Source organism: Podarcis pityusensis (genome assembly GCF_964106645.2).
Source record: "Podarcis pityusensis genome assembly, chromosome: 2".
Taxonomy (NCBI): Eukaryota; Metazoa; Chordata; class Lepidosauria; order Squamata; family Lacertidae; genus Podarcis; species Podarcis pityusensis.
In genome coordinates this window covers 44,127,276-44,139,533 of record NC_138029.1, presented here as the reverse complement: position 1 = coordinate 44,139,533, position 12,258 = coordinate 44,127,276, and the positions used below count along the sequence as shown (strand labels likewise).

General features: G+C 50.0%; 1 protein-coding gene across 1 annotated transcript; it reads right to left on the bottom strand.

Moving 5' to 3' along the window:
• Nucleotides 1-3,099: 3,099 nt before the first annotated feature.
• Nucleotides 3,100-11,453, bottom strand: SAMD1 (sterile alpha motif domain containing 1). Its single transcript, XM_080995464.1, has 5 exons — nt 10,569-11,453; nt 8,466-8,844; nt 7,910-8,000; nt 6,427-6,535; nt 3,100-5,228 (listed from the first exon to the last, which is right to left on the bottom strand). The coding sequence occupies exons 1-5, from the start codon at nt 11,310-11,312 to the stop codon at nt 5,070-5,072; spliced, it is 1,482 nt and encodes a 493-aa protein (XP_080851590.1). The 5' UTR covers nt 11,313-11,453; the 3' UTR covers nt 3,100-5,069.
• Nucleotides 11,454-12,258: the final 805 nt, after the last annotated feature.

Genomic DNA, 12,258 nt, shown 5'->3' with positions numbered 1-12,258 from the left:
CCTGGGCAAGGAGTCCTGTTATGGTTGCTTGCCATGCAAAAAGTCCAGTTCAGCATCTTATAAACAGATGCAAACGTAGTGGATTGATCAAATGGACCCTCTTATGGGAGCCAGGAGTTATTATCCTTTAAACCAAAAGCCTCTGATCTTCCCTCACCCCATTCCCATCCTCAATATGCAGTTATGTTACTGAAGTCCAGCACAAAGCGCAGTATGCAATCACTTCTCAGGAAGAACGGAGTAATAATTGTGAACTCGACAGTGACCTAATCTGGAACTCCCTACAGCGGCTACCAAGTTGAAAGCAATGAAGGATCAGCACAATGGGAATTCAAAGTCCTTTACTATTTTTTACTGAAGCAGAATCTTTCCTTACACAGAGTTATCAGCCACAGAGCTGTTGCTTTCATTGTAAATCTTCTTGGGGGAGGGGAGGAATCAATCCTAATTTATTATCTACTCCCAAAGGTACATTGAAGTCAGAATGAGGAACATAAAGACTTCCGTGGCCTCAGACAGAGTTCATCCACTTCAGCATCCTGTTTTTGAGAGTGGCTAGACTGCCAGCTGGCTGTCAGAGGTAGACTGCCTCTGAATCAGGTGTGTCCATTTAGTGTATCATGGCAAACAGCTAGTGCTGGACCCTGCACTGGAGCCAGTGGCCATCACGTCATACAACAGCCTTCCATCAGCTATCTGACAAAGCATAGTTTTTAAAAAAGTCTGTCCTTGATCTGTTTGTCAGGGGCGGAAGCATGGCCTGTATGTAGGGAAGAGATGGACTTGCCGCAACACACACAATTCATAACCTCCCCTCTTCCATTTAATTATAAAGCTTCAAGTATTTTGGCCTTTCCTCAGATGCTTCATTGCTTTGGTTGCCTTTTTGTGTGTGTATGCTGCAGGACAATGCATCAGGTCCATTAGCCACGAGGTTAGATACTCATAGCTAAACAGGAGCAGCACGTTATTGTTTTAAAAGATCAACTTCTGGCTGTAAGCACCACAAACATTGATACCTCTAGTTTGCCAGTCCTGAATGAATTTGTTCTGTAGGGATGTTCATCTTTGACAACCCAGCTGCTTTTGGGTTAATCTCAATTTAAATGCCACATAGTGCTGAAAGTAACTAACAATCCTGTACTCAGCTGTAGGTTCCACTCACTTCAACTGAGCTTATCCCACGGTAAGCAGGTATAGAACTACAGCCTAGGGATCCTCAGAGTGTAAGGGCATCTGTAGGGCCCAAGATGCTGGGGCTGCATTACGGCTTCCATCATTCCTGACCATGCTGGCTGGAAGTCCAACTTCTGGAGGGCTACAGGTCCTCCATCCATTTTAAGTCTAGGCAGTACATTTGGAAACAGAAAAGAGGACATCCGGAGGCATCCATACTCATAGCTCAACCACTTGTAGTCCCAAAGTTGGACAGTTCCATCCCATGTTCATCAGCAAATGCTAGTTGCAATCACTTATTCAGAGGGAAATCTGAAGAATTAATAGGAAAGCTGCAAAGTCTGTTAGAAGCATGTATTTTCTTAATTATCCTCCGTCCACTTCTTTCAGGTGGGTATGTGGGCTTAGATTGCATCACCATTTCCAAGGAGAAGCCCATGAAATATCAAGCATTTCCTTGATATTTCAACCACACACCCAAGGCATCACTGATCAGCAGTCTGAGGAATGACCACTTTGCCAGAGGCCTAGTTGGTTAAATGACCCCAGAATATTTCCCACTCCCTGCCCCCCCGCATTTGCTTTTCACCACCTGTGACATATTGCTTCTGCAGCAACATTGGGTGCTGGACCACCTCTGCACCATGACTGAAATTAGGATTTTAAGCAAGTTTAGGGAAATGTCTGTGATCCAGTCTCTGAATAGGTTAAGTAACTGTTATGTATTCAATTCAGGTAGAGCAGAGCTTTCCAAACTCTGTGTAGTGACACCTTAGTGTGTTAGTGTGTCGCGCAAACACTCCCCGCTCTCCTCCCGGTGATGGAAAGGGGTTAGTTTAACCTCTGGTTTGCTAGCAAAACTGAATTACTGTGTCACAAAATGATGCATGTCTAAAAAGTGTGTCGCCAAGATGAAAAGTTTGGAAAGCTCTGAGGGCGTCAGGTGCGAAGTCTTGCACTGAATTGGGTGCATGTGATTCCTCAGCCCAGTCCATCCCAAACCTCCGGTTTCAGCTTCACATCCAAACTAGATTTCAAATAAAGGTTGAGATGAAACTTCGTTGGAACTGAGAGTCATCCAAAGTGATGGAGCACTTATTTGACCAGCTGTAGTATTAAAATACTATTTCTCCTCATTAGAATGGTCCAAATTAATTCCTAGCCTTTAAGTGTTTAACTTCCAGTCACTAGATTAGCCTAGATCAACATAAAATACTGTGCAATATGTTGTGTCCACCTTTACTAAGGAAACTTCGCCTTTGGATTTTGTAGGTGTTGAATTAGTGAACACAAGCCCGGTTCACACCTCAGCACAGCCTTAGCCAAGGCCATTCCCCGTGCACAAATTTCCAAAACCTGTATGTTACTACCTGGGCTCACTGCCAACCAGCTCAAGCCTAGATCCCAAAGCACAAATCTGTTTTTTAAAAAACCACACAACCAGCCAACACCTTATCTGTGTTTTCATCAGCCCACAGTCATGTATATCAGCCCTTAAACTGTACTACAGTATATCTAGGAAGTTTGGATCCTGAAGCCCCTTTCTATCTTGTCTCTTACTTGAACTACCCTCTGCACTGACAGGCAACACAACCTTGTCCCATCCAAGCCTCACAGAGGAATTTTCAGAACACTGCGCTGCAACAGCCTTGCTTGGCTTTGTCCATTCCAATCTACACCTTCCCACTGTGGATTATTAATGTCCTCTCCTCTTTCCACCCTGGCCAGTGTCAATAACAATGAAGTAAAGGGGCAGCCCAATTCTGTAGCCCTACTCTGTTCCCAAAAGTACAGCACAAAGAGTTTGAAAAATCACTCCCACTGTTGAGTCATCTAAATTGGTTCCTAAAGCATTTCACCTCCTATGGCAGCTCTTTTGACAACTGGTGGCCAATAAACAGAATACATATTAGAACCCAAAAATCTTGTTGTTTTTTTATTCCCAGCTCTGGACAAAATAGTAGGGTCTAGTGCAATAGGGGGCAACATGCAGCCGGTATGTAAGCCCCTGAGGCACTTTTGTGCTACAACATTGAGAACCTCTGCTTTCAAAGTTCAAACAATAGGTTTCTAGCCCTCATGGTTCCAAATAAAATTTTGAGAACATAAATTCAGTGTGCTCCTGTCTAGCTGTGCATTCCTCTAGGCATGCATGTTGGGTTGTGTCTCGAGCTACGTACGCTTCTTTGTTTCTGAGTCACAACTAAACAGGGTAGCTACTGTCTATCCACTGATCCTCAAACTGTACTAAGGGCCTGTCTACATTCCAAATTTAAACCAGTTTCAACCCTCATCTGCCACGGCTCTAAAACAACAAATTCTAGGAAGTGTCGTTCTGTAAAAGGGTCTAAGATACTACAAAAGAGTTCTCAGCAGCCTCACCAAAAGGTTTCCATTCCTGCAGTTCTTTACAGAAAGCCGTGACAGTGAAACGAGTTTCAAACTGTTTTGTGAAACAGATACTTACTAAGCAACTGGGGTACTCAAGAGGTGTGCCCTGAAAAATCACCAAGAAAGCTCAGATTTTGTGTTGTGTGCCATAGCTAGATCCTCTCCATTTGATGTGCACAAAGAGCCAATTTCACTGTAGTCTTTTTTACCACCACCTCTTGCCTTTACAGTATACCTTTGCGGGCTTGGCCTGCTTTAACAAGAGGAGATCCTTTCTTAAGGCAACAAAAACCACCACCCCATTTTTCGTAACTGAGAACAGGACTGCGGACCATTTCCTTTCCTTGCTCTTTTCAGTCCCCAAAGTGTTTGCTCCACTTATATTATCTGCTATAGAAGCACCAGCTAAACCACCTGGTTGTGAATATATGCAGACAACGAGTCATCTGCCTCTGCCACTGCAAAGAGACCTTCCCTAAACCCTAAGTGTTTCATTTTAGACTTCCTGGTGATGTGCAAATGTTACCGCACTTTTTTACCCCAGTTGATTATAGCATTGAAAATTGAGCCAGAACTCCAGAGTTCTGCTCCCATCCCTGGACTAGTCAGAATACATCCCATAAACAACCACTAGGTGACATCACCACCCTCAAATAAAAAAGGAGAGAAAAAGAGAGCAGAACTTAGGACTTCCACCTCTTTTTACACATACTTTTGTTCTTTAGACACGTGTTCATTTTAGGTGATCCAATACCCCTTCCAGAAGGCTAACAAGTCTGGGAATACTAAACCAATTGGGTTTTTTTCCAGTTTAAATATTTATATTTTTTTTAAAAATGGGAAGAAAGAAATAATAAAAAGCAGTTGACTCTGGGCAACGACCATGAAAACTGGAAGAAAAGCCTACCCAAACAGAAAAGAGAATAAAAAGATATTTGATTAAAACCTCCTGACACCTTCGCAGGCTCTATCTTTGTCTTCTTGAGAACAGCAACAAAGGGAGGGGGAGCAGGTAGGACCATCAAGTGCTACTGTGGTTGCTGTTGTTGTGGTGGTAAAGGGGAAGGGGAAAGGGGGGATGCTGAAGCACAAATTATCTCAATTAAACTGCGGCTGGGAAGAGGGACAAAAACCACATCTTTCCACCCTTTCCCAAGAACAGACAATGCACTATGGTAAGTAAAATGCTGGGGTAAGTAACACAGACAGGTTGGGAGAAGGATGGGATTTTTTTTTTGCAGCCCTCCCTCCCTGTCTTTCCTATCTCTGGACAATCAGGGTAGAGAAGCCGCAAAGCCTGGATCATCATTTCTGTCCTCCCCACCATTTTCACAAAAATCTGGCCAAAGTCCTTCTTCCCCTTCCCACACAGCTGCTTCTCTTTGTTTTCATGGAGGCAGAGAAAGGCTGAAATGACTTGAGACAGTAGCGGTTGGCAGAGTCCCCGTTCACTTCTCCCCACCCAAGCTCTCCACACCCTTCGTGAGCTGCGCCCGTCCTCCTCAGCCCATGAAGGAGTCGCCCTCGTCCTCCTCAAAGTGGCACTGCTGCAGCACCTTGATGTGGTACTCGTAGATCTTGAGGGCAGGCCCCAGGCGGATGGAGAGGCCGGTCAGGACATCGGTGCGCTGCATCAGCAGAAGAGACTTCCCATCGATCTCCTGCAGCGGGAGCAACAGAGGCACAAAACAAGAGGGCATTTAGGGAACAGGGACTCCCCCCATTAAGAGACAGAATATAGATCACACACACACACACACACACACACACACACACTTCTTCTAAGAAAGCAATAGCAGAGATCTATATTAAGAAGGAATCCCCCTCCTCAGTGAACCAGAGGGAAGAAGGAAAGTGTTCTATAAATCTAGACGAGTTTCCAGGTTGAGGAATGGATATGATTGAATTTATGCACATTTTTTTGTCTATCTTGAATGCTTAGTCCTTCCCCATCCTTTTAACACATATTTAATCGTTATCAATTACGATTCATGCCACTGGTTTAACACCCGGCCATCAGCCCATTAGGCCTCCAACCAGGAAATGCCCATCCTAAGCAGAATTTCATATTTTGAAATAGTCACAAGAGTATTTTTCAGGCTTTTCTATCTGAACACAGCGCATAGGAAGCATGACGACACCACCCTCTGTTGAGCTTAGGTTACAACAGGGCCTATGGAAAGGTGGCTTGAAGGCGCAGGTGTCCATAGACAGCATCCAGCTGACAAGGTGGGATGCTTCTAGGTGCAGATCCCTGAAGAAGGAAGCCTGACTTTGGCCTTGGTTGGTGCCACTGACAGCTGTAGCTGGACCAGGCAGAGAGCCTTGCTTATAAGAGGAGAGAGGGCTGAAGGAGCCAAATCCCGTACTAAGGGGAAGAGGCCCATGATGCAACATGCAGAGAGGGATGGGGAAGACATATGTGGGAGAACACTCCGGACCCTTCCTATGAACATAAGCACACATTAAAATAGGATTGCTGAGCTCTAGTAACTTTATTTTTCCTTAAGCGAATAGCCAGTTGGAAGCAATGATGGGGGGTGGGGGTGGGGAGTAGCAATATGGATAACTGAAACAGATCTCTAATCATTGGTGAGCACCTCTGTTATTTGCAAGGCAGGTTTTTTAGCACGCAAGAAAACCCCATGGTGACTGCTGCTTTGATGTACAATTATATGCACTCTGGCTCGTGTTTTACATTTGACAAAGAGCCCCTAAGCAACTAGGAACTGAGCGTGCACACATGCCAATCCCTACCCTGTTAAACATTCAGTGCCCGTGCCATTCAGGGCCTTTCACTAAGAGTTCCGCTTGAGCATTAATCCCCAAATCTTTCACTTGGTATCCCAAGGTTCTCACCTGTTCTTGAAAGGCAGATGCTTGCTCAGCAAAACCAGCTTCTGTGAAATAATCCACAACATCACTCACAGTCCATTCCACTGGGTCAGAAGGCTTCTCCTTCACTGAGCTACAAGGAGGAGAGAGAGAGAAAAGAGAATTCATACCCCAGGCATCCAATGGCCTCCTGATCCACAATGTGAAGTGGACTTCTCACCAGTTAAAAAGAAGAGAGTGCATGCATGGATCCAGAATGGGCAGGGGGTGGCAGATCATAAAAAGAACCCAACTTGAGCAAGAGACAAGTTTTTCTGTATGGGGCCACCAAACCCCACCCCAGTAATTTATTATGTGTATTTTTAAACCACCCTTCAAATATATTGCGGGAAGGGGAAGGGTTGCAAGAATAAAACAAAATGTGAATAATAAAGTCAAATGCTGCAAAATGACAGAGAGCAAGAACTTCATCTCAAAAGCTTGGGTAAATAAAAAAAAAAATACCTGCTTGGAGCTGAAAGGAAAAATAGCATCTTGTCAGGGAAACATCTTTGGACAGAAGATGTTCCACCACTTGCTGGGGATCCACCAGCAAAAAGAAACTTTCTCTGGTTGCCACCCACCTCACCTCAGTGAGGCATATCTGGAGACAGATGGCCCTTCAAGTTCCCTTTGAACAGGACCCACTAATGGAATGGAAGCCAGTGCAGCCACATAGCACAGGCAAAACATGATCCTAACCCCCAGTCCCAGGCAGCAATCAAGCAGCTGTATTCTATAGGAACTGCAGCTTCTGAACAGTTTCCCAAGGCAGCTCTATAGACAGTGCATTCCAGCAGTCTATCTTGGAGGTTCCCAGAACATGGGCGACAGAGGCCAGGCTAACAGGAAGCCTATCCCAGCAAACAGGAAGGGAAGGCCCCCATTGAGAGGCACCAATATGGCATCACAGTCACACGAATATGGCAATGTGCAAAGCAGCCTAATGAGGACGTCTAAGTATTTCAACCCCACTGTGTCTGCTTTGGAATCTGAAGGGCAGCAGCAACTCATTTCCTCCAATGAAGGAGGGAGGCAGCTGAAAAAACTTGCAGGACTAACTTACTGCTTCCTCCTCTACTGCCACCACCTCGTAAGGCTCGCCTTGGGCAGCAGCCCCTCATTCACTCTGACATCAGCTTCATTTCCCAGAGTGTGCAAAAGATAAGTGGTGCTGCTGCTCCTTCTCTTAAGAACCAGCTGAGGTGAGGCAGCAGCTACAGCTCCTCCCTCATTCCCATAAGCACCAGGGTAGAATGAGGGGCAAGCTTACCTAGATGAAAGCCCTTCTAGATGCAGTCAGCCTTTACTCACTGCTGAAGACGTCTTGTCTGTTCCTTTTCTAGAGTCCCCTAAATAGGCAGTGGCACTGATGGCAGGGGACTCAAGTGTTCTCTCCTTACAGAGGGTCATAGGTAAACTAGCTGTCATTAAGCAAATGGGTTTTCGGTGCCCACTCAAAACTTACGTGCAGCTGAAGGGTCTCCCATCTGCCTGGATGCCAGGTCTCCCAGGGGATGAGGGCACAGAGGGCTCAGTACCTGCAACAGCTGGTGACACTGGGAGAAAGTAAGAGAGAGGGAGAAAAAAACACACAAATGGGAATGGGCCTGGTTCTCTTACAAAGCAACGAGGCTTTAACTAGCTGGTGAATGAATTTGTGTGTGTGCCTGGAGCCCTTTCGAGGCAGAGAACAAGAAGCCAGTTTTAATTCCTATGGCACAAACACCTGAGAGCCAAAGCCACCTTCCCACAATCCGACCCCCGCTCCTCATCCACCCATAATACTGACCTGGCCTAGGGCTCCTAGGCATAATTCTCAATAGTGAGTTGCACAATGACGCCAGGGGTCTATTTACACTTGAAAAACCTGTGCAATAATCTTATCACCATCTCCAATGTTTCCTCCATTAGGATCTTTTACCATATCCCTCTAGGGCCTGGGTCTCCCAAGAAAAGTCAAGCTTAGCCAACTATTCCCCCCGCCCTCTGCCACTCCCTCTCGCCCACCCTATGTCCTATACCTGCTCTGTCTGGCTGCTGATAGGCGCTGCCATCTTTCTTGCTGCCCCCCAGATGGTGACAGGCACTTTCTCCAGGCCAAGAGGCCTTTGTATGACATTGCTCATTTCCTTCATGGTGGGGACGCTCTGATCCTTTGTTCAAGGGCTGCTCCTCGAGGGAGCGCAGGTCTCTGGTGAGGGCACTGCTGGGTGGGATCTCTTTCCCACCATGCTTGCTGTCCTTACAGTCCCCGTTCACCTGGCCTATCCCAGGTCTGCTGTAGTTGCTGGCCTCATAATCTTGTGCCACCTCTGAACCTTCAGACATGGTGGAGGCTTCATCCTCTTCTTCTTCCTCCTCCTCTTCTTCTTCTTCACCTTTGACCTCCTCACCTGCCTTCTGCAAACATAAAAAGAATACATATATATTTACAAATCCAGGCCCTGCTTCCACAGCACCCCAGACTAATCACCCCCGTGTCTAACTCTCCAGGCTTACTCAATGTTGGTGCCTCAAGTTCCTTGTTTCACTTTTATTGACTTTACAGTACTGTCCTGCACGTAATTGTTGTTAATGTTGCTTACTGCCAGGCTAAGGGTGTATGGGATTGTGGACTTTTGCTAAATCCTATGCCAACTTTCCTGGGAGTTAAGTACCACTGACCTCTGTGGCTGTTGCTTCTGTCTAGACATAAACAGGACTGCACACTTTGACAACTAACCCAATCTACTTCCAGGTTACAATGTAATTTTACTCAGAGCCCTTTCTTGTAATCCTGCTTTGGTTTCCCCTATTTCTTCAAAATGAGTTACTGTACAGTGGTACCTCGGGTTACATACGCTTCAGGTTACAGACTCCGCTAACCCAGAAATAGTGCTTCAGGTTAAGAACTTTGCTTCAGGATGAGAACAGAAATTGTGCTCCGGCGGCGCAGCAGGCCCCATTAACTAAAGTGGTGCTTCAGGTTAAGAACAGTTTCAAGTTAAGTACGGACCTCCGGAACGAATTAAGTACTTAACCCGAGGTACCACTGTACTTGAAACCAGTGGTGTTGCTCCAATACTACCGCAAAATGCTCAGAGGCTCTTTGAAACACAGCAGGAGCCTTCTAATCCAAGAAGAGATGGAATCAAACTTCAGCCACACCATCCCTCCACTTGGCTTTGTTGGGCGGATCCACCTAGATTTATGGAAATCTATTGCCATCCTTGTAACAGAAAACTTGCCAAAAATAAGAGAGAACCAAAAGGGGCTTCTTTTTACTGGACTGTAATTGTATTCTACCCTTGATAATTGCTCTGATCCTTACTGGATTGGGTTACATTCCAGAGCTGGTCACCCTCCTGACCAGCACCACATGATTTCTCCTTTTCTGCTCCCCCCTCCGCTCCCCGTTTGCATTCGCTGCCTTACTACTCCCACCACCTCCCGACCTTATTGGAGGTTACAGAACCCTTTAGGTCAAGCACAAACTGACTCTTTGTTCTGTGTTTATACGGAGCCTGGCACGGCCTGAGTTTGGCGGGGGGGGGGGCCGAGGTCGGAGAAGGGGCCACTGTCCAGGGCCCGTCGTGCATCCTCAACGCCGCACAAATGTCACCGGAGGGCCACGCGCGCAGGTGAGCGGAGCCCCTCCGCACGCCCGGGGGTGGTTCTTACCCGCTCCCCAACTCGGCCCCGCAAGTTCCCCGCGGACCAGGCGGAGTTGTGCCATCCAGCGGCGGCCTTTCCGCTCACCTTCCCACAATACTTCGGAACTGCACGGGAGAATGTCGCCCCGTCGAAGCCCAGGCACCAATCGTGGCGCCCCCTCCCGTGCCAAAGCGATTTGATTGGGCGCTGCCCATAACTCTTCCTCCCAGACACACGCACACCTGCGCGAGCGCCCGCTGACAACATTCGGGGGGCTGGGCGCCGTCTGCCCTCCCCGAAAGCGGCTCCTCTCCGGCGCCCGCCCCTCCGCTCCCCCCCCCCCGCGCCCAGTATTCGGGCGCCCCCTGCGCGCGCACTCCTCCGCTAGGTCCGTTTCCGTCCTGGGGAAGCTCACCTGTTCCCCTCAGCCCGTGCGCCCCCGCCGCCCCGCCCCCACCCCTCCCCCCGCGCGCGCCGCGGCAGCCCCTCACCTTGTTCCTGTAAGCCCTGGCGCTGGGCGCCCGGGCCTGCGCGCCTCTCTCCGCCCTGGGCAAGGCGACGCTGTTGCCGCTGCCGCCCCCGCCCCCGCCGCCACCCAAGCGGGTCCTCTCCAGCCGCTCCTCTTGGAGCAGCCCCTGCGCTCGGCCTCGAGTCACTCGGCCGCCCCCCGGCGCGGCGCCGTCGCCGCCCAAGTAGCGCACAATCTCTCGCAGGCTGACGGGGGAGGGCTCCTCCGGGGCGGGGGCAGGCGGCGGCGGTCGCTCCCGGCCGGTCCGACGAGGAGGCGGCGGCTGCGGCGGCGGCGGCGGCGGCGGAGGTGGCGGCGGCGGCGCGGCTGGCTCCGCGCGGGGCGCTGCACGCTGGGAGGACCGGGGCGTCGCGGTGGCGGCGGCGGCGGCGGGAGCGCTGGGCGGGGAAGTGCGGGCCGGCCGCTGCGGGGCCGCGGGGCTGGCGGCGGGCGTTCCGCCTCGCCGAGGCGGCTGGACCCGCGCAGCGTTGCGGTACGAGATGCTTCCCTTGTAGCTGACGCGGAGCACGGCGCGCTGCTGGATGAGCTTCTCCAGCTCGGCGCGGGTGCGCTCCGGCTCCGGGCCGTGCCGCCGGCGCACCATGCGGCAGATGCGCTCCAGGTCCGGGCGCGCCTTGCGCGAGCGCAGCGAGTCGATGGTGTCCAAGATCCACTCCTGGTAGCGCGGCGCCTCCTGGCCCGGGGGCGGCGGCGGGGGCCCGGCCATGGTGTTGCCGCCTCCCCCGGGGCTTCGCTGCCCCCGTGCGCCGCTCCGCCTTGGCCTCAGCTCTTGCCCGCGCGGCGCCAACTAGACCCTCCGCCCGGCAGGCGCTGCTGCTGCTGGAAGCGGCGGCGCGCGGGCTGGTCCGGGCAGCGCGAGCTCCTCCCTCCCCTTCCCCCAGCCGCACGCGCCGCCGCCTCCACCACCGCCCGAGCGGGACCCGCAGCCGCTTAAGGAGGCGCTGTTGCCTCCCGTAGCCTCCCTACACTTGGCGGCTTAAGGTGGAGCAGGAGAATTCGCGGCGTCCCCTTAGCGGCCGCGCCGGCTGGAAAGGGCGCTCTCTGGCCGCCTCAGGCAGAAGTCAACAGCAGGAATCCGGCGACTACATAATTCTTTTTTTAAAAAAAAACAAAACACTCGCTGGCTGTTCCATTTATAGCAGCAGGAGTTTCAGCGGCGGATTTCAGCGGAAAGTGGAATAGAAGTTTTCCTCTCAGCCTGCAACGCTTAGCTTTCCTCTCAAACGCCCGTCTTCATTTGCCCAATTTACGAACCTGACCTCCTCCTAGTCCACATTTATTCAGTCAAAACTACAGCGGTCAGCGTCCACGCCCTTGCTTAAACCCGATCGCTGAAGGTTTGTCCTGCCTGCCCCTGTACACTTGTATTTCCTGACTACAGCAGATAAATGTGAGCGCTCAAATATGGAAGGAGATCAGAACCACTATGTTTTGCTTTGTGTGTTTTTTTTAAAGGCGGCTGTAAAGAGAGGAAAAATGTCCCTCCCAGCCACCACTCCTTCACTTCCTATGACATTTGCTTTTGCAGCCCTAGGCTACACCATTAAGGTTTCAGTTCTGTGCACAGAGAAGCAAGCTCCACTGAGCATAGTGAGACTTGCATCCAAGTAAATACGCAGAAGTCAGACTGAACTGAACTCTTGCAGTTGTCA

Coding starts and splice junctions, on each gene's coding strand:
- SAMD1 (XM_080995464.1), bottom strand. CDS start 11,312: ATGGCCGGGCCCCCGCCGCCGCCCCCGGGCCAGGAGGCGCCGCGCTAC. Junction 6,536..7,909: donor GGGAGACCCTTCAGCTGCAC/GTAAGTTTTGAG, acceptor TCCTCCTTGTAG/CTCAGTGAAGGAGAAGCCTT. Junction 5,229..6,426: donor CATCTGCCTTTCAAGAACAG/GTGAGAACCTTG, acceptor CTCCCGCTGCAG/GAGATCGATGGGAAGTCTCT.